This window comes from Ursus maritimus, unplaced genomic scaffold, assembly GCF_017311325.1.
Source record: "Ursus maritimus isolate PB19 unplaced genomic scaffold, ASM1731132v1 scaffold_23, whole genome shotgun sequence".
Taxonomy (NCBI): domain Eukaryota; kingdom Metazoa; phylum Chordata; class Mammalia; order Carnivora; family Ursidae; genus Ursus; species Ursus maritimus.
This window is the reverse complement of record NW_024424786.1, coordinates 16,753,987-16,777,224: the sequence shown is the minus strand read 5'-3', so window position 1 is coordinate 16,777,224 and position 23,238 is coordinate 16,753,987. Positions and strand designations below refer to the sequence as shown.

At 36.7% G+C, this 23,238-nt stretch overlaps 1 protein-coding gene across 1 annotated transcript; it reads right to left on the bottom strand.

The window, feature by feature from the left end:
* Positions 1 to 5,190: 5,190 nt before the first annotated feature.
* On the bottom strand, positions 5,191 to 23,226 carry LOC103659358 (ADP ribosylation factor like GTPase 14 effector protein). The gene is made up of 4 exons (XM_008686872.2): positions 23,060 to 23,226; positions 10,828 to 11,361; positions 8,874 to 9,001; positions 5,191 to 7,855 (listed from the first exon to the last, which is right to left on the bottom strand). The coding sequence occupies exons 2-4, from the start codon at positions 11,248 to 11,250 to the stop codon at positions 7,627 to 7,629; spliced, it is 780 nt and encodes a 259-aa protein (XP_008685094.1). The 5' UTR covers positions 11,251 to 11,361; positions 23,060 to 23,226; the 3' UTR covers positions 5,191 to 7,626.
* Between the last annotated feature and the right edge of the window lie 12 nt (positions 23,227 to 23,238).

The window sequence follows — 23,238 nt, the reverse complement described above, 5'->3', positions numbered from 1 at the left end:
TTACCCCTGAGCTCTGGTGGTTTTTATCCTTGGATGAATAGTTAACTCCCCATTTGGTCACGACCTTGTATTCACTTAATGGCCAATCATGGGGAAAAAAAAGTGAAAATGACTGGCTCTTGTGACTGAACAGTCCAGGATTGACTTCAGACATAGCCGGATCCAGGTACTCAAATCCTGTGTCTGTCTGTCTGTGGCTTCTGTTTTTATTTATGTTGCCTTCATTCGAAGGCTGATTCTTCTTAAGTGGTATCTAGATAAGCCACCAATAGGTCCAGTCCTAAATCTGTAACATTAGAAACTCTCCCTGAAAAATGAGTATCTCTTTTTCTCTCGGCCCAGCAATACTGATGTTTATTGGCTTTGATCAGCTCAGCTAATCATGTATTCACCCTTGGAACATTCACTAAGTTTGGGGAGATGCTGCACTCTCAAAGGCCAGGACTTGGTGATGTGCTCACCCCTGGAATCACAAAGTGAGTTCAATGCCACCTGAACACGGGCTGATAGTATGGGGGAGGGGTTGGTCAAAGGCAAATTTCGGTGCTAACACCAAAAGAGGGGGGTTGCTGAACTAAGCATGCAAAACACTATAGAGCTTTAACCAGGGTGGTGAAGACAAAACAAAAATGAACAACAAAAAACCAAAGCAGATTCAAGAATGTTCCAAGGAGGAGCTAAATGGATTTGATAATATGACTAGGAGAAAGGACTAAAAATGATTGAGTTATATATTCACTGACTCATCTAAGGCCAGAGATATAGAAAAAGAAAAAAAATCTAATGAAGGAATTACACTCTGATTTAGAGCCAGGATCTTTCTGGGAAACAACTTGGAATAGAGACTAATTGGGTTATTGTATTAGCCAGGGTTCTCCAGAGAAATGAAAGGGGTGTGTGTGTAGATTCACACACACACACACACACACACACACACACACAGATTTTTTTACAGAATTGGTTCACATGATCGTGGGGCTGGCAAGTCCAAAATGTATAGAAAAGAGTTGATGCTGCAGCTTGAGTCTGACGGCAGTCCAGAGGCAGAATTCCTTCTTTGTTGGAGTTCATCAATCTTTTTAAAACCTTCAATTGGTTGGATGATGCCCACTCACATTATGGAAGGTAATCTGCTTAATTAAAAGTCTAACCGACGTATGTAGTAATCAGATCTAAGAAATACCTTCATAGCAAATCTAGAGTAATATCTGATGAAAAACTGGATACCACTGTCTAACCAAGGTGCCACAGAAAAATCAACCATCCCAGTTAGCCACTTGAATTCTGAGTGAGCTCCACCCTGAGCCAGAAGGGAGTTGGCCTCCCAATGCTCAAACCGAACCCCAGACCAATTAAACCAGATACCTGGGAGTGAGGCCGAAGTAAAGGTGTTTTTTTGATGTTCCACAGGTTTCTCCAGTGTGCATCCAAAGTACAGCAGTGGTTCTTCAAGCATAGGTTCCAGACCAGCCACTTCAACCTCATCTACAAACGTGAGAGAAATGCGAATTCTCTGTCCCCACTCCAGACCTACTCAGTCAGAAACTGTGGGTTCAACCCTACAGGCTGGGGTTTAACAAGCCCCTCTGGTGATTCTGATGCTTGCTCAAATTCCAGAACCACAGGTCTAGAGTTCTCCAATGACACAATGTGAACACATGCAGAAGTGTAACACTACATATACCTCCACTTACTCGTCTCTGAATCAGAAGGGCCAGTCTCTTAATAAACCTCCTTGGGCAAAAGAACTCATTATGGTTTTCTTAAGTAATCCAATGTTTGTTGCAAGGATACATAATGAAAATTATGGCATCTTGACTTTGTGGCCAGGTTTCACTGAGAGTGGGTATTTTCAAGATACAACAGATGAGCAGCTCTGGTGACTCAATGACAGCTTCGAGAGCTATTGCCTTCCAAGTGTATAGCTCTAGAACCCTAGTGTGCCTTAGCAATTCTGTCCTTTCATCTCCCCTCATACAAACCACTGAATTCTTTCTTCTCTACCTTGTCTAAATTTTGAGAGCATCTGATTGGCTCAGTCTCTTTCATCACTTGGTGATGATGTTTCCTTAACATTTGCCCAACTTCTAAGCTGTGCTGGCCACATTGGCTTCCCTTGGTTCAGGTCTTTTACCAAGGTCAACCAGCTGGGACCAGGGGAAAACAAAAATGCAGAGTAAGAATCTCCTAGGGCCATTTCCCTACCTGAAGGTATGAGGGCCCTAAAATGGGCTGTGGGAATGTCACACAGTACGAACTTGGTCTGTTAGGGATGTTTAGCTGTTCTGTGACCCTTAAATCTATGTGAAGTTCTTTGATACAAAAAGACATCAAGGACAAATTAAGCATTTATTCAACTGTAACTTTAGGGGAATGAGTTGGAAACTTTTACTGAAAACTTTGGGAATGTTTCCCTTTCAATATTTGCTATAGGGAAGTCTTCTTGTGGCCAAATTTAGAAAAGCCATGAGCCACATTATCTTGGAAAATCATCTTATTTGCATGCACCAGATTGTAGTGCCTATATTTTATACAGAAGTGCTTTTTGCATACACAGTCTCCTTCGCTAAGGCATCAGTGACGAAAGCCTGTTGGTAATTTTAAAAACCTCATTTACCGAAAAGAAAAAAAAAACAAAAACAGAAAACCTCGAGTGATAGTTTTCTCCAGATCGTCAGATTGGTCCTCCAGGCTCTCTTTTAATAACTGATCTGGGGGTGCTTGGGTGGCTCAGTCAGTTAAGCGTCCGACTCTTGATTTCGGCTCAGGTCATGATCTCAGGGTCGTGAGATGGAGCCCTGTGTCGGGCTCCTTGCCCAGCGCAGAGTCTGCTTGAGATTCTCTGCCTCTCCCTCTCCTTCTGCCCCTCCCCCTGCTGGCAGGAGCACTCACGCTCAAGCGCACTCTCTCAAATAAATAAATAAAATCTTAATGACTGATGTGATTCCACTATACCAAGCTGAACTGAAAAAGGGGAAAGTTCAGTCCAAATCAAAAGGTTAACTAACCTTTGGAGAGGGCATGAGTTTGTTATTTAAAAACCCTTAATGATGCCAGAATTCACTGAACATTCCTGAATTGTTTTACCTCTCCATGCCAAAATGAAATTTGTGTTTCACCCAGAGCCTTGTAGAACCATCTTACTTGTTATCAGTACTGCCACTTTCACTTTATCTTATGCCACCAAATAATTGATTCAATTTAAAAAAAAAATAACTAAATACTACCTTGCAGTCTAAATCATAAACTTGGGCTACCAGAATATAATCAAAACCAAAATTTAATGTGTATTTATCAAGTTGTTTAATGTAACTGATTGGTTGCTGATAACAAAGGGATACTTACACAGATAGCATTTACATTTTGAATTGTTTCAGGTCTCCTTTTATAGGCCATATTCTTGTATCTTCATTTTAGTAAGTTCTCTTTAAAGGACAAAGATCCTGCAATTCTGACCCATGTCTAGTTTTTATATTATTTCATTAAAGAAAATGTGCCCTTGCATCAAAATGAAGGATCACCCAACGTGTTTACAAAGAAAATCATGAGCCAAACTTTTGTGTTTTCATGCATTATCTGATGGAGTTGGGAGTATTGGAGGTTTTGTCCATTTTAGCAGTGTTGGTAAGCATTTTACTTTTAATAAGTCCATTTATCTCAAAACCATAGCTGAAGATTATGGCAACTCTTAGTTGTTTGCTTGCAATGATATGAAATGAGAAAACTGAAGTTTTAAAATCATTACAAGAAATTTTTCCCTCATGGCTTTAAGGGGAAAAAAAAATAATACATTTAGTTTACGTGTCAGTGATAAGGGCTGTAATTAAATACTTTCAAACTGCACTTAAAGATGCGGTATTACTAACTCAACTGAGTTAATAATGTTTTATCTGGTAAATCTCCTTTATCTTCTCCAAGTTGAATTATCTTTGTAAAATCAGCCAATCCTCACCACCATGCCATTACAAATAATCTATAAATTGGGGGTATATATTCTACAGGAGTTTATTATGCTTTTCAAACTAAGTGTTCAATGGAGTGTTTGATGATTTTTAAGTAGATAAAAGCATTATTTTTCCAAGTCTCTCCACTTTATAAAAATAAGTGAAATCCATAAGTGCCCGTGCATATATTTTCATATCCTCACTCACATTCCTAAAAAAAGAAACCTGGGTGAGTCCTGCTGGGTGACACCTAAGAATGCTACAAAGAGAAACCATTCTACTTCCAGGGATCTTTAAAATATCCCACTTCAATGTAATTACCGGTGCTCACAGTGTAATTTAGAAGTGAAGAGATTAAGCATTAAGTGGTAGCAGCAGAGAATTTATTTACATCAAGATACCAGCAGATGTCAGCAAAAACTAAGGCAGTGCCCCATGACTTCTACAAGCACCTGAAGCTATTTCTTTCAGGGTATCCGCAATGTAAACAGAAAATCTCAAAGTACCAAAGTGCGGTCCTTTTAAGACCCCTCTGTTTTATACATTGTTACTTGACCCGGGAGGGGTGGGGAGGCCACAGTCAGCCTTTTCAGCACAGCAACAGCTCTTTCAAAAAACTGAACTGCAACAGATATTGTCCAAGGAAACTCACCTACAAGGCTTTATGTAACAAACTAAACTACAATTCAGCCAGCCATCCCCATTAAAAAAGCAAACTTTTTTTATTTTTGGTTACAGAATACTCATATTAGCTAGACTCTGCAGTATGTGTTTAGGGGTTCTGAACATGGAATATTTGAGAGGACATGAATGTATTTTTCTGGAGAAGTTTCTGTCACGTGGTAGACCAGCTTGTATACAGAAGTAGATATAACATTTTAAAAATAGAAGAATCTCAAATATAATATTTCAAAGGTAACTATTTTCTTATACTTGTAAAAGAACTAGGAAAAAGATCACATGAGATGCCATTTACTTAAAACATACACGTGCATTTTTAATGTTTGCGGTCAATACTGTGTAAGACCAGTGTTTATGGCCTTACGCTAACTTCTCCGGCAGGACCCATATACAGCAGAAGTGCTCGTATTGCTTTTATTTCTGCTTGTTAGACTAATAGTATCCTAAAATAATTTAGCCACCTGGAACCATACTTATGCAAAATATAAAAAGAACCTAGCCAATTTAATTGTATTCTGGATTTCTGTAATTCTATATTTCAAAATAGTAATGTGAACTCGTGATGTAATTTTCCCAAAACACAGCTTTTATTATAGCATACTCCAAATTAGATACACCTCTCTCTGTAAACATTGTGCATACTCATGAAAAGTCTGGTTTCCTAAATAGGTATAATGAACAAATATAAGCAAAATTGTTCAAGAAATTTACCCTTGAAACTTAAATTAACTATTACCATCTTTGAAAAATAACACAGAAATGTTACACTAAGGAATGCTGAAATACAATTTGAATTTTAAAGTCATTTTATTCTTTTGAAAACATATTCCTGTTTTAAACAAAAAAAAATCTAAGATTTAAATTTGTCCCTATAAATAGCTTAAGCAATATACTAAATCATACTTACCTAGAACCAACAAAAACATTGGCAATAATGCAACTAACATCTAATGAACCCAGAAGTTCAGATAAAATTGGAAGTCTGTGTATCTTCTATAACAAATATTTCCTTAATTCAGAAAAAAAAAATCTAGCATCTGATTTAAGTATAAGGAGCCAAAATATTCTCTTTGCTAGTGCTCTGTTGAAATGTGAATTAAAGAATTGAGACTAACCATACTTCTGATAACTGGTCAGTGACAATTGTAACTTAATGACAATTCCATGGTTCAAAATGGGATACCATCAAAGTAAAACCTGTTAAACAGATACCAGAAGTATACAGGAGTAAAAATAAACCTCTACTGGTCAATTTAATCAAACTGGTTGTATAAATTTCGTTTCAATAGCTAAAAAGTATTTCAAACTGCTAAACGTTCACCTGATTAAACTAAAGTACTATAGGGGAAACCAAGCAAAAACCTAGTTTCCTGGCAATGTCCTAGATGAGGAAAGATTTTACACAGACAGGTAGCTGCTTACAAAAGAGCAGTTATCACCCACTCTCATCCTCCAAACAGCACCCATACAAATTCCATAAAAACGTGTACATCAAGGTTCAATTTCCAAATAATTTATACTCTCAACCACTGTTTCTCTAATGTTTTTTTTCTCATTATTACTCCCTTAAAGCCTTTTTTAGGCCTTTTAATCCTTATCACCACCCCATAAAACTTTAATACCATAGATACAACGTACCCCTGTTTATGTATTATATGTACACCGATGTTTTATACAAAGAATGAGATTTTTGCCATCAAGAACAAATTTTCACCAAGAACATATGGTCTAAACAATGAAAGGTTTGTTTACAATACTAAAACTTTTTTTTTTTAAGGGTAAGTTGCAAGACGAATTTTAGCATTTAGATATGTAGATTACCACCTAGTTTTATCAAAATTAATTTTTTCTGAAGTAGGTGGGCCCTGTTCTCAGCTACAGTCCTTGACTTGCACAGTAGTGTAGGACCATCAAAAATGGCCATTCGAAGCAATCTTAATATGGGGAAAAATATTCTGTGACCTTTAAAAATCTGTGAAAATATTAAAAACTCGGTCAGTTACAAACAAAAGAAAACAGAAACACTGTAAAAAAACTATGTTAGTACACTATAATTTAAAACATTAGAAACAGTGAGAAAAGTGTTATTTCACTGTAAAAAAACTAATCAAAAGTGGTCTGAAGAGTGCTTGCCTTTCCGTTAACTAAGGATACTAAATAAGCCACTGTGAACTGTCATACTCAAGTTTGGATCAGCTTCCACCATTTTTCCATTTGTACTTTCAATGTTGTAAAATAACTCTAATTTCCTTTAACGTGAAGTTTTTCCCATCACTTCCTCGGGGACCTATTCAACCTTCCTGTCACGACCAACTTGCTTATTCACGTTACGCGTGCCCCCACGAGGCTCCCCTAGCTTCACACTGAGGTCCAGAACAGCAACAGCGCCAACATTCCCATCAGTGATCCCTTCTACAACTCCACTTACGTTCAGTGCAGATCTCACGTCTAGCACTATCGTTTTTCATTTCTTCACTCACTTTTATCTTTGTTGGCCAGTTCTTTTGATGATCTACTTCTGTAAAATGTCACATGGGTTACAAGGAGACAACACAACCACAGGGCTTTGCTGTGAGTGAGCTGAATGACAGCTGTGCAGTGACCAGTCACTAGCAGAATCTGAGAGAAGTACTGTGATTGGTCAGAGATGATGAAGCACGTCTGTTCCATAATGATCTGTGGACCAAAGGGCTGGCAGGGGAGTTTGTACTTCACCTAACTGCTCACAGTATAGACCATGGTAACTGAAATTTAAGCTGTGCTAATGGAGGACTGCCTTTGCCTACCTGTTTACACTAACAGGCTTAAAGCTGACTGCTGAGGAATAGCCCATCTAAATATACATCAGATAATAATCTTAAAGCACCCTAAATGCAACGTTAGTGCACAGTGAGTGCATGTTGAGGTGGTTTTCAAATTCTCATCATTTGGCAGTCAACTTTAAAATGTATCTTAGGATAACAGAGTTTTAGAAATGGAGCCCATAATTTGATACCACAAATTATCCAGCATGTTTGTTATGAATGATTTCTCCTCCTTCGATTTCGATTTGCTCATACAGCCACTTGCGGTCACAGCGGCATTCAGCTCCACATTTGGTGGAACCACAGGCAGGACAAGCATAGAAACATCCTAAGCAGTCTTCATCAAGGCAGTCACAAAGGTCCATTCCACTGAAAATCAGGAGACCCTGGCTATCATAGACCTTACTCTTCGCAGGTATCACTTGTCTGTAGAGTAAAACACAAGACGAATTACACCTCAAAAACACATTATTTTTGAATATGTTATTGAAATGAAAACAAATTTAAGGAGGTATAATATTTTGAATTAGCAAGGATGTCCTGCAAAACTGGTACAAAACTAACCAGGCTCAAGCCTATTGCAGTAAATGAACTCCGAGTGAGAAGACGAGACCTCATTCTAAAGTGTTCAGACAAGTCCAAAAAGCCTAAATATGCCTCTAGAAGTCCATTTAAAAGTCAAGTCAGTCCATTTCTTTACTATTTCCAAAAAATATATTTCTGTTTAAAATATTTTCCCCTTACTGTAACGGCAACAACAGAGAATGGCAGCTTAACAGTAGTACATTTTGTTGGATACCAATCTCTTTCTACCACCTTCTTGGTTTTTATACTGCAATTAATCTGTTTCTTGTTCTTTAATGGACTCTAGCAAATTTGGCTTAAAAACAATTAAATGACTCAATGGAAAACCTTAACAGATGGAATAAATGGCATATGTAGAAAATAATTCTGAATGATTACACTAACATTTCTTTGTCAACCTGTGCTTTAGAAATGTTCAATTTGAAAAGTCATATTCCAAACAATTTAGTTTTCTCATTCATTCTGTTGACTGTACCATAACTGTTTCTATTTTAGACATGTAAAAAATAAAAGCAACCTTGAATTCTTCCAAGATTGACTTTTTGGCTGCTACCCATAGAGTGATATGCCAATTATATAATGCCAATGCTTTTAAAAAATTGTTTTAAGCATAATATGTTTAAATTTTAATTCTCATGCCAAAAATGTTAACTTGTTCACTTTATTGACACTTCCTTAGAAATAAATTTTTAGAGTTGAAAGGGATGCCTTAATTTTATATGCAGTCCTTGGAGAGTCTTACTAATCCCAAATTTTCCAATTTAAAGTATCTACCCAGAAAATTTAAAACTTAAGATAGTGAACAATACAGATGTGAAGCAGCAAGTTAATACAGGTCTTAAGTGAACACAAAGCCTACCTGTCAGAACCAGCGGTTGCATTTTTTGTGAGCCTTCTTTTTTCTCTTTTACCAGTTTCTGGAGCAAATTCAGTTTGCTTTCCTGGGTTTGCAAATTGCAATGACCTCAAAGCTTTAGCAGTTCTTCCCTGGATAAAGGTAAACAAATTATCAACTCAAATCTTGACAACAGACCCTGAACAGATTAATATTTAATCCAGATTATTCCTTAACCTGAAGGATGGTCTGGAAAGAAGAAAAAGGTTTTAGAGCCCAAGTGCAACAACATTTACACAGCCCTAGACAATATTCAAAGTTTATGGGTTAATTTATTTGTAATATTTTCATTATCTAATTTTAGTCTCTGGCATATTAGGAGGGGCAACAAGCATGGTAAAAACTGCAATGGCTGCTGCTAAGATGAAGAAAAGGCAGAAAAACTGCTGTATAACCCAAAGGCATAACGCTGAGGTTCCTGGGGTACCTCGCAGTGGAGTGTATGATTCATGATCTTGATGTTATGAGTTCGAGCCCTATGTTGGGTGTGGAGATCACTTAAAAAATATTAAATCTTTTAAAAATACCAGAAACAAAACTGAGGTTCCTAATATGATCTTGAGTCCTTAAGGAAAGGTTCTATTATATATATATATTTAAAAGCGGAGAGGCAATATGGTTTCAAGTTCTGAAATAGTATTCTCATCTTTTTAAAGCGCTTTGGTAAAATAAATTTTCGATGGTTAAGAATTTAAGTTCATTATCTGGGGAAAAAACAGTTTATGTGATATATTCCACGAGAGCAACAAATAAATGAAATGGAGAAGACATCTAAAGTGACAGCAGGAGCTAGTATCTAGTATGAACTTCAAGAGAACACTGGGTCCTGGAGATATGCCTCTGAGGGGAGAACAAAAGGGAAGCACTACATATAATTTAAAATTTTAATTATCTTTTAATTTGGTTTATTAATATAATGAAAAGGAGGAAATTGAGAAAAATATCCCAGCAGCAAGAATTATAAATTGGTTATAAATAGAAATTTTGAGAAGTGCTCCTTTGATATACTTATCTTTGTTCTGCACCAAAGACAGCTTTATGAAATCTCAATTTTTTTCTGATATAGTTAAATAATCTGAATGTGGGCATGTGAATAAGGGAGTTATAAATATTTAGTATTTACAATGTAAAAATGTATGCTTTTTCACCATAGGGAGTTCTTAAATCAGCAAGTAAAAACTCAGAGCTAGAAGCAAAGGAAAGCTTCTAAAAAACCCAAACAAGAATGGTATTAGTGCCAAAGGAGAAAGAAAGGTTGAAGAAACAATTACTGCAAGTCATTTCTCTTGTGTTCATTTTAAAGTAGTCATTTTTAAGTCCTTCACAAGAAAGAATTCATTCTGCTATACAGATCCTCACTGGCGGGCAGGTCTTACTGAGTTACTTTGGTATTAGAAAAGAAACTAAGGTAACAATTAAGTCCTGGCTTTACCAGAATGTTCTAAAAGCCACTCCCAACATCTTAGCCCTAGCAGTTACAGCTTGAGTCTTGGACACAATATGCTATTCTTTCCTCAAGCCTACTTTATCATCCAGTCTGGGTATATAGAAATATTTAGAAACACCATTTATTTTCACCTCCCCAACTTTAATTCCAATTAGTATAATAAATAATAATGTAAATATGGTTTCTTTCTTTCTTTCTTTCTTTAAAGATTTTATTTATTTATTTGACAGAGAGACAGCCAGTGAGAGAGGGAACACAAGCAGGGGAAGTGGGAGAGGAAGAAGCTGGTTCCCAGCAGAGGAGCCCGGTGCGGGGCTCGATCCCAGAACGCCGGGATCATGCCCTGAGCTGAAGGCAGATGCCCAACGACTGAGCCACCCAGGCACCTCCCATAAATATGGTTTCTTTATAGTTCGACAAAACCTCACATTGTAGAAGTACACAGAAGAAAAAAATGACTACTATACATACATCTGAATCAGGTTTTCTTCTCTGCCGGTCTTCAGAATCAACATCCACACTTCCATTGATTATCTGTGTACATTTTGGACAAAGCTTCCAACCAGGTACAAGCTGTCTTCCAAATTTTGCACTCAGAAAAGTGGCATCATCTAAGTCAATTACATGCAAATTTTTTTTGGCTAGCTTTTTGTGTATGTTAAATGGGTCACAACATGACTTCTGCAAATCCTCAAATCTGTCAATGTAAATTTTTGCATGATGAAAGCAAATGGTATTGTTCCCAGAAAGTGTCATTCCAGTTCTAAGTTGAAGTAAAAGCATATCATTTGATGACAATTCTTGCAAAGTCTTGAAACCCGTGTGACGAGTATAGTAGGTTTTATGACACTCATTTGTGGTACGAAGCTGGACTCCAACTGAACATGGATCCATCACTCTAGATTCCAGCAAATTTCCCTTGTTTGATTTTGTCTAGATCGATCTCTCTCTCTCTCTCTCTCTCTCTCTCTCTCTCTCGCTCTAGCAGGTCACGTGCTGATCGCCCTAGAGAAAAGACTGAAGTCAGATTTGTGCTGCAAACTTTTTATCTGGGAAACTGAAAAAGCATTTGATAAAATTCAACATCTATTTAAAAGAAAGAAACTCTTAGCATGCAAGGAACACAAGGACATTTACCAAAAGCTTAAAATAAATGTTATTAATCATAAAACATTAGAAGCATTCCCTGTAAAGTCAGAACTACAAAAGAATACTTGCTATTTAACACTGTATTAAAGCTTCCACTTAATATTGTATTAAAAGGTATGGAGATCGAGAAGGAAGCAGCATTACTCAAAGATGATATAAATATCTACATAGAAAATACAAAAGGTTTAACAGATGAACTATTAAAATTAGTAAGATGATTGAACAATGATGCTAGAAACATAAAACATTAAGAGACCTTACAAAATAAATCCTACAAAAGACATGAGAGACTTCTATGAAGAAAATTATCAAAAAAGAAATACAAAAAAAGATATCCTAAATAAATGTAGAAATTAATCATGGGAAATCTTACTGAGGTATATATATTCTCTGGTAATTTATCTGTAAATTCAATATTATTCCAATCAAATCCCAACAGGTATTGCACCCACTCCCCCTTGGAATTTAGCATTTGGTTTATATGGAAGAGCAAAAATCCAAAAAAGTCAAGATAGTTTGAAGGAAAACAAAGTAAGATATTTATTTACTATAAAGCTATTACAATTAAAACAGTGTGGTGTTTAGTATAGTATTAGTATAGACAAATAATAGTATAGACAAATAGATCCATGAAAAGATGAGGGCTTGCTGCAGTATATGACATGTGATTTTATAAAATCAGTGGGTATTGCACACTAAAGGGGAAAAGATTTAATAAGATTAGGGCATAACCAGCTAACCACATGGAAGAAGACTAAGATCTCTTTCTCACAAATATCAACTCCAGATGGATTAAAGAATTAAACAAGAAAAGAAAAACTGTACTAATGTTTGTAAGAAAACCTAGAAGACTTTGCGACATTGGGATAGAGAAGAATTTCTCAAACAAAAAGGCACATACCAAAGAAAAAAAATGGATACATTTGATTATATGTCAAAATTAAACATTTCCTTATAACTCTGAAGGAGGTAAAACAGCCACACTTGAAAAGGTATTGTTAGGATTATTACCCCAAATATACATAAAAAATTCTGACATTCACAAATCAATTAGAAAATGACAAAGAACCCATTAGAAAACTAAGCAAATAGTGGCACCTGGGTGGATCAGTCAGTTAACATCTGCCTTCTGCTCAGATCAGGATCCCAGGGTCCTGGGATCCAGCCCTGCATTGGGCTCCCTTTCAGTGGGGAGTCTGCTTCTGCCCCTCCCCCTGCTTGTGCTCTCTCTCCCAAATAAAAATCTTAAAACAAAAAAACAAAACAAAACAAAAAAACAACTAAGCAAATATAAATAGGCAATTTACAGAGGAAAAGAACAAAATAGCCAATAAATGCATGCAAAGATATTCAACCTTTATAGTTATCCAAAAAAAAAAAAGTCAAACTCAAAACCATTTCTCGAACATTTGCTTAGCAAAATTTTAAAAATCTGATAAGCTGGTTAAAATGTGGCCAACTCTTACATGCTCCTTGTACATAGGTAGGAATGTAAACTGCAACTGCTTTAAGAGTGTTTTTGGTAATTTCTGACAAAATTAAACAAGTCCACATCCTAGGACCTTGCACTTTCAGCTCTAGGTGTCTGCCAAAAAATATATGTCCCAAAAGAGCACAAGGACTTTGTACATTATATATACAAGGACTTTGAGCATCTACTGTCTTTGATAGTGAAAAGCTGGAAATTATCTAATTTTAAGGATGAGAAACCATGGATTACTTAACAAGCACTCCTACAGGACAGTTAACCACACGAATTATATGAATCAACATGGATAAATCTTTTTTTTTTTTTAAGATTTTTATTTATTTATTTGACAGAGAGAGACAGCCAGCGAGAGGGAACACAAGCAGGGGGAGTGGGAGAGGATGAAGCAGGTTCCCAGCGGAGGAGCCTAATGCGGGGCTCGATCCCAGAACGGCGGGATCACGCCCTGAGCTGAAGGCAGACGCTTAACGACTGAGCCACCCAGGCGCCCCAACATGGATAAATCTTAAAGATAATCTTAAGTGAAAAAATTGTAAAAGGATACATTTATGTAAAATTTTAAACACATAAAATAGTGTACATGGTTTACAGATGAAAATATGAATCATGCTAAAATATACATGAGTAAGAAATACCAAATTTGTGGTATACATACTTCTGAGGAGGAAGGAAACTTTTTAAAAAGAGATTTATGGAAGATTAAATTGAAGGCATGTACACAAGTGTTTTCATTATTTTCTGTACTTTCTCTCTGAAAACTTTCATAAATATTTTTCAAAGCAAATACAAAAACTTAGTTGAATTCCTAAGGGAAGAGTCAACAAATCCAAGTCACTAGGAAGAAAAAGTGTTGAAAATATACATGAACTACTGAAATCTGGGTGGTGGCAGTGTTGAAATACCTAGGATTCTGCAATTTTTCAAGTGTTTTTTTAAATTTGCTCCATGGGAAAAAAAAACAAAAAACAAACAAAAAAACCGAACAACTGGTTAGGAAGCTTAGATACTTCCCAATATTAATATTCTCTTCAGAGAAAAACCAGAATCGTATAAGATCTTATGAAACCATATACAAAGATGACTCAGGTCTCATGTAACAAAAAACAGTGAATACATATGTACCTGTTTTCAGTTAAAATACTAAATAAAAAAAGTTAAAAAATAGAATACAATCTAAAGTTCAAAATGTCACCGAACATTTTAACTTAAAATGTTTAAAAGCTAATTAAGATGGAGCATATTTATGTATTTTTATTCTGTTTCAACCAACTTTTAAAATTTAACTTCCCAGTAATGGTGCCAAGTGCATCAGATAAAATGGCTTGTATTATACAAATAATTAGATTTCTTCTAACAGAAATATGGGTTAAAATAAATGAAGGAATGGAAAAGAGGAAGGTAGAGATGCAGTTATAAAACAAACTATGCTGTACTATACTTTAACAGATGGGACAGAAATCTTGCTGACCTTTCTTAACAGTATCATAAGGAAAGAAACTTGATTGACAACCTTCTCAGCACATTACGGAAATTGCTAATGTTTACTCTCTCATTGATGCTCCATTCTTTATATTTGTAGGTAACTATCACCAATTTGTAGCCACTAATCTATGATTTTCTGAACAAAAAATTATTCCTAAGCATTCAAAGACTTGGACTACCCTGACCATATTTAATAGGAAAAGCATCTTACAACTTAGAAAATTAGTTTTAGAAATAATACATTTTTACCCATTAGGGAATTCTTTTCCTTGGCTACTGGGGCATCTGTTCCTTTACTTTCATCTTTTTTTTTTTTTTTTCATTCTCAACTTACTTTATTTAAGGCAAGCATTATCTTGGTACAAAACCAGACATTCCAAAACAGGAGAAAAAAAAAAAAAGACCAAAATTCCTTGTGAACATAGGAAAAAATTCATAAAAATAATTTAGTACACAGAATCCAGCAATACATATAAAAAAAATCACAACCAATGAAAGTGTCATTAAAGAAACATGAAATACTCAGGAATAATTTAAACAAAACATAGAAGATCTATACACTAAAATCTACAAAATTTGTTGAGAATTATTTTAAAAGACCAAAATAAATGGTGAGATACCCCATGTTCATGTATTGGAAGACACAAAATTGGTTAAATGTCTGTTCTCCTTATATTATAGATTCAATGCAATTGTAATCATTAATTAATAAGCTTCATCTAAAATTTACATAAAATGAAAGGACTTCCTATAACCAAAACAATCACAAAAAAGAAAAGCCTTCTAGTCCAATTAGAATGGACTTACTCTAATCAGGATGGTATGGAATTATCTTAAAGATAGATATATACATATCAATGGGATCAAATATAAACCCAAGAGATATACCCCCTTTTATAGGCGCAAGTGATTTCTAGTAAAGGTACAAAGCCAATCCTAAGGGAAAAATAATTTTTTTCAACCAGTGGTTTTGAAATAAGTGGATATCCATATGAGAAAAATGAACATTGGCCAGTAACATACACTATAGATGAAAATCAAGATAATTCGTAGTCTTCAACACTACAGCTAAAGACTTTAGGAGAAAACACCGGAGACCATATTTATGATGTTGTGTAGGCAAAGGTTTCTCTGGACACGGAGAGCAATTAACATAATAGAAAAAATGATAATTAGGTTTCACAAAGAATACTTTTATTCATAAGTCAAAATTTCAAATATTAATAGGAAAGCCATATATTGAGAGAAAATATGCAAACAGTTTTTACCAGCCAAATCCTTGTATACAGATTAAAAAACTACAATAATAAAAAGACAAACCATTAACATTGGCAAAAGACTAAAGCAGACAATTCAAAAAGATATATAGACAATAAACAATAGACAATACATGATAAACAACTGACAGCCAACAAAAAGAATGTAATCTTTCCATTTGCAAGGACATGGATAGAGCTAGAGTGTATTATGCTAAGTGAAATAAGTCACTCAGAGAAAGACAAATACCATATGATCTCACTCAAGAACATATGGGAAGGGGGAAAAAAAGAAAAAGGGAGAAGGAAACAAGCCATAAGAGACTCTTAATGATAGAGAACAAACTGAGGGCTGCTGGAGGGAAAGTGGGGGATGGGCTAACTGGGTGATGGGTATTAAGGAGGGCACTTGTGATGAGCACTGGGTATTGTATGTAGGTGATGAATAACTGAATTCTACTCCAGAAACCGATATTGTGCTGTAAGTTCACTAAAATTTAAACAACAAAGTGAAAATAAAAATTAAATATTCCAGTGAATGTGTAGTGGAATATCACTGAAATACTTAGTGCAATCTCTAAAGACTAAGTAAGCAACTGTTCATGTGTTTACTTTCCTTTTATCTTGCCTAAATTACTACATAGTTCATGAGAGTTTATTAGCAAGACTCTAAGTTGTGCCAGTGTACTTAAGTGCTCTCCCTTAGAAACTTGGAAATATGATTAAACTCCTATTAAATCACTTTTTTTCTCTAAGTATTTGCTTGGACATCTTCCACAATAGCATAAATTCTTTTACTAACCTTAAACCATTATGAACCTGAACTCCTAGCTGAGAGTATAGTGTTAAATGTGTTTTTAATTCAACTTAGCCATGACCCTATCAGTCCTTGAAACATCCTCTTCTGGCAAACAGATGCTTCCAACTATTTTGAGCTCTGGGCACACTTTTGAGTACTATAACTTTTGGAGGAACACTGGAAGGTACTAAACTGCTGCACAATACCATTTTGTAAGCAGCCATCCCTCAAGTGTCACTGTTAGGGTAGATTTACTATTAGAGTTGCCAGATAAAAGATAGTATGCTCAGCTAAAAATGAATTTTAGATAATGCATATATGTTGACTGTATCCCAAATACTGCTAAAAATTTATTATTTGTCTGAAATTCAGATTTAACTGGACATCCTGTATTTTTATTTGCTAAATGTGGCAACCTTATTTACTATGTAGTTTTTGTATCTTCCAGTACAGATGTTTCTTTAGTATCAGCTTCACATTATGTCCCACTTCTTGACACTAAAGAAAGCTGAACTTCCCATTAATAAATTACAGGACCTGCTTGGTTTAAAATTAAAATGTCCTAACAGACAGAAGATAAACTGCCAGTTACAGTAAAAAAAAATAAATAAATTTTACACATTAAAACTCAATGGCACAACTGTACCAACTCATTTAAAACTATTATAGTAAGAGTGTATACACCTGTGTTAATGAAGTTTTATTGCTTAAAGTCTTACATAAGTTTGTTTCCTGACCTACTATTAGGCAGTTTCTTCAAGCACGGCTAATGCTGGGCTAAAGAAAGTCAGGCTTGCTCAAGAAGCACACAATTTCAGCCAGCGATCTTAAGTGGTTGCTGCCTGCCTTCTAAAAATTACAGCCTCTGGCTGCTCCTCCCCTGTTGTATTACTCAATGTCCTTATTTCTGTCTTCCTTCCCTAAAGTTCTGCCTTAGAGCTTTTTGGATCTGTTCCTCAGCAACTGTTTCTTTTGCTTGCTTTGGTCTGTGTTCTGGCAATGTGGCCCACGATTAATATTTATCTTTTTCTTCAAGTGACAGTCCAGTAGCTTCATGTTGCTCCCTTCCCCTACATGATGCAACATTCTCCATGCAATGATGTAATGATTAATCTAACACCTTCCTTAATTAACACAGTCAGAAATGCCCTACTATTCATTGTCCACGAACCAGTACTGCCATCAGCTGGGAACTTATTAGAAAAGATGAACCTCAGTAAGGACCCTAGATCCTGTGAATCAGGATCCATATTTTTACAAAAAGATCCCCAAGTGATATGTAAGCATATTAGTTTGAGATCCACTGCTTTAGGTAGTTCAACTACGAGAACATTAACCAAGCATCTTCCGTATTTATAAGGCATATTTTTTTTTAAAAAAGGAAAATACACACACAACATGAACTTGCCTTCCAGGAAGTCTGACATTTAGCGAAGATTAGGAAGGGAGGGGAGTCATAAACTTGATAAAACAGATGTATAAAGAACTATGCATTGTTGAGAGCACAGCTCTCAAGGTTTTCACATTCTGATTATGAGACCTCTGCTTCTTCCACTGTCTTGCTTCCACTGCTATTTACAGCTGACAACTGAAAATAATGGTTAGCAACGCAAATATAATTCTTGTCTATATTCTTGTAACTTCTGTATAATGGAGGTTCAATGGACTCCCTGGCCCACTGTAGAAGACCATTTTGCTTCCACGTGCTCATTTATTTTAATATTCCTGATCAATAAGTATGTCTGTTCTTTTGTCATTTGAACTAGTTATAACATCTTACCAGTTCCCTCATTAGTAAGGGAAACAAAAACCGTGTGTTCATAATTTTATATTTGTGTGACAGTCATGATTTTACTTCCGCCCCCTTTTTTTGTGGAATTTGTGTGTGTGTGGGGGGGGGGATTCTTTTAAACATAGGAAGAGATCAATTTGCTACAGCCAATCACTTTAACCATTATAATACCTAGTATTCATCATGGAAGAAAAAAAAAGTACTGCTTTTAAATGGATAAGATGAAAACCAATAACAAATGAAAAACCTTAAATGTGTTCATTTAGACCTGATTAATTTAGTTCTTTTGCCCCAACTTTGGGAAGATTTTACTATGACACAAATGAGATCCAGGTCTTCAAGTACTTTTAAACTACATCTAATGAAGTAGGATTTACAAATACTAACACTTAATTTCTGAAGGGTCACTGAGTCTCCTAAGGCCTTCTTGTATAAAGGTTTAGATGAATTTTATTTGTAAAATAAATTTCAAATAGCATTTCAAAGAGCAAAGATGCCTTTTGAAAAGCTGAATTTTACCGGAGACCTGTGTTCCTAGTTCTTTAAGAGTCACGGTTAAAGAAATCCTCCCATTCCTCTCCTTAAGGCTTCTACAAGACTCTGAGGATACCCCCTTGTTTACCTATGACTAAGAAAAAGACCCTTCAAATTTCCATTCTTTGCCTCATTTATAAATTTATGAATCTTTTTTAAGATTTAATTATTTATTTATTTCAGAAAGAGAGAGAGAGAAAGGAGAGGGAGAGAGAGAGAGGGCGCAAAGGGTGTGAAGACAAGCACACAAGGGACAGTGGGGGTGGGAACAGAGGGAGAGGGAAAGGGGAAGTCAACTCCCTGCTGAGTGGGAGGCCGACGCAAGGCTCCAGGCTACATCTAACAACACAGAGATTATGACCTGAGGGAAAACCAAGAGTCTGTCCCTCAACAGTCTGAGCCACCCAGGTGCCCCTATAAATTTGTGAATCTTAACTGCATGTCAAAAGTGACCAATTGGAACAAAAATGCCAGTTAGCTATATTTTAAGTTTCTCTCCTTCCCCCAGGTCCCAGAACTGTGGCCCACCCTCAGCCAGAACCCACCACAACTCCTCCGGAGAACAGCCTCAGGGTAAAACACTCTGGAACCTACAATCAAATCAAGGAGTTCTGTTCTAGCATCTTCTATTCCTCCCTTGAGATGCTGGTACATCTTTTGGTCAGAGAATTCTCTCCATTTCAATAGTTCATTGTCCCTTATTGCCATAACCCTTTCAAATAAAGTCTCTCTTTACAAACTCTGGATTTTTTTTATTTGAAAAATCCCTAAAATTATTTTTTGCATTTTGGGCTTTCTGTTGCTTTAGGGTTGTTAACACTCTATTCAGTGCCTACATAGAGTACGTTCTGTGATTCTAAAATTAACATTTAATATTCTTAAAGCACTACGAGAAGAGTCAAAAACAATGAAATAAGCATAGGATAGATTAGACCCTTTCTTTTACTTCTACCACCTTAGGCCGTAAACAAAATAATCTGCTCCTCGTATGATTTGAACACTGCAAGCTCAAGAAACAAGTTTTTGTTTTTGTTTTAAATTGAGGTATAATTTACATACAACATTATTAGTTTAAGGGGTACAAAGTAATGATTCAACATTCGTATATATTATGAAAGATCACCACAATTAAGTCTAGTTAACATCCATCACCACATGGTTACAAATGTTTTTTCTTGTGATGAGAACTTTTAAGATTTACTTCCTCAGGAACTTTCAAATATGCAATACAGTGTTGTTAACTATTGTCACCATACTGTACATTACATCCCCATTACTTATTTTATAACTGGAAGTTTGTACCTTTTGACCCCCTTCAGCGATTTTGTACACCCCCCACCTCTGGCAACCACCAATCTGTTCTCTGTATCTATGAGTTTGTGGTTTTTTGTTTTTTTTTTAATTATTTAAAATTTATACATGTAGGGACGCCTGGGTAGCTCAGTTGGTTAGTGTTTGCCTTCAGCTCAGGTCATGATCTCAGGGTCCTGGGATTGAGCCTGGCATCAGGCTTCCTGCTCAGCGGGGAGTCTGCTTCTCCCTCTGCCTCTCCCCTCGTTTGTGTGCTCTCTCTCTCTCTCTCAAATAAATAACAATCTTTAAAAAATAAAATTTATACATGTACATATTTAGATTCTATGGAATAAGCTTTTAAGCATTATCACTTGTTCTCCATTACCAAACTCTACAGTAGGCAGGCTAGATGTAGGTGAGCAAGCGCATACAAGGAAATGATGCTAGCAAGCTTTCCCAATAACACAAGGTCTAGGACGTTATCACAGGGCTCCTACAGGAATTAAAGCAGGACACCACAGCCATCACTGCCACTGACAAAACAACAGCAGAGGAAGGTAGGGATTAATCAAGGAGAATTTTTTTTTCTTCTCAAAATTTGGAGGGAAATTTCCCAAAATATTTTCCAATATGTTGGTTTCCCTTAATACAGTTTTTCCAGTCTCCTAATTAGTGGGAAAAAGTAGCATTAGGAGGAAATTTAGCCAAAGAAGAAATTTACTGAATTTTTAGTTCAATTTTTAATAAAAGTCTTCCCCTTTCATGACAAATGCCTTTTTTCTTTTGGGGGGGGGCTGTCTTAGAAATTTATAAGGCATTTTCCCAGATTATCTCTTATTTAATGGAAGAAAAATCCCTACTTTATGAATCAGCAGTTTTGGTCATAGGAATACACATACAAGTCATGCCTCTTGCATCTGTCAACTTTTTGTACCCACTATCTTCAAATACTAACTACTCACCCTGCAAGTGAATGGACACTAACAGAAGGGTTAAGGAGCAAAATGAGATAGTCTTTAACACTTAAGAGTCAGGCCCAACAAGAAAGGTAAAGAACTTAGAACCAAAACATAGTCAATAGTACCATTTAAAATATTTGGTTCAAGTGCCTGTATTTACTAAGTGCCAGGTACAGTACTAAGCACAAACATCATCTCTTTAATCTTGACAACAGTGAAGTACTATCATCCCCATTTACAGATGATGAAACTGAAACTTAGAGCTCTAGTCACAAGCCTAGCACAGAGCCTGTTACAACATTCAAGTTCTTGCTTAATGAAAAAAAAAAACCCACAAAAACTAATTTTACTTTATATAAAGAATCCCTCTTAATCAGGCCCTAACGATTTACTCTAGGTTTATCTAACGTATTCCCCTCAGATTTTTTAATGCTTTATCTAGCATACTTTCAGATCACTTGGGGAACAATTTAGCAAACCCTTCAGGCTTCCAAATTTGTAATTTGTCTCTAATCCTCTAGTCCTTAAAGGCCAAAGAGAACTGAAGTAGGATTTCAACAACTGAAAGACTGTTTCCAGACCAAGAAGAATGAGCAAAGTTCTCTTTATTCTACCTGATTCTGTATGTGGCCCAAACTGTCAAACTATACTTAACACTATAGTTGTTGAGTAAGTGATTGTGCAACTGAATTCTTTTTTTTTTAATATTTTTTTATTATATTATGTTAGTCACCATACAATTCTAAATCATTCCGTTGAAAATACTTTCATCTCTTCCTAAAAAATAGTCTGGACTCTCTAGCATGACATTACTTGTTCAAATGCCACATGCTCCAGGCCAAACTACACTATCTGCAAAGTTCTTTTACACTTTATGCCTTTATACTGTCCTCCTGCTTGGAAAGCCCACAACCCTTTCTGTGCCAGGCAATACTAACTTATTTTTCAGGGCAGCACCAGCGTCTTCACCTATCTGGTGTGCCTTACCCAAATACTATTATTATAGGTCCTTCTTCCTCTGTGTCTGCAGAACAATTTAACGGTGCATTAAAACTTTTTCTCTATTCTCAGCTGTGGGAAGGCAGGAGCTATATGGCTTTATTTTCCGCATTACCTAAGGCAAAAGAGGAACTTCAGGGACTTCCCTTTTCATAGCACCATCACGGGGTTTTTTTTGTTGTTAGTTTTTCAATAATATATTAAACTCTGTGAGAACAAGGGATCACCTAGTTCCTGTTTAACAGTTGTAGCTTCTCGACCATCTATACTAGCACTTAGTAAATAACGTCTTGTGAATTCACGTTCAGAAACTGCTACAATCTCACACTGAGGAGGATGAATCTCTCAAATCAGGGTAACGAAGTCCACAGGACGCCGCAATATTTCCACCTCAACAGCATGATAGTCACAGGCATACGCCCCTAGTTGACAGCCACACCATAACGTTTCAAGCTATCGGATACGTCCAAATGATCATTTACTCAGTTCATCCTACTGGGATGGAAAAATGGATACTGATCGGCCTCCAGCCTCAACCAAACAGCTAGGGCTCATTAAAAAATAAAAACGAAACTGGAGCGATACAGGCTGCGGACTAGGTTCAAGGCCATAATCACCCTCTTGTAAACAGTACAAGCCTAAATCATAGCTTTGCGGGCTCCAGGTCTCCCGAAACGAGGCGACAACCCGCAGAAGATACAGATGCGACAGGAACTGTGCTAGGTCCTGACACAGGGGGCCCGCAGATGAACTGGGGGAGGCCAGGTACTCTGCAGGGTAGCAGGCTGCAGGAGGCCCCAGCCAGCAGCTGAAAGTCCCTCTCACGTGTCTGGGCCTCCTCTCCCAGCCCTCCTTACAGACCTCCGAGAACCGGCCCTGGCTCCCCCTCTCATCCAAGGACCTCTCTCCACACTCGCGCCCTTCCCAGAGCCGCCCCCCGTCCCGTTCCACCTTAGCTCGTGCTCTCCTCTGCAGAATTTGGGCTGCACCCGCATTCGCGTAGGGCCGACTTCGCTGCCGGTTTTTCCTCTCCTCCCCGTCGCTACCACCGAGAGGACGGCGAACGAAGGCTAGAGAGGCTCAGCGTTAGCATAAACCTAGAGCCTAGAGCGACGCAAGCCTGGCCGGCC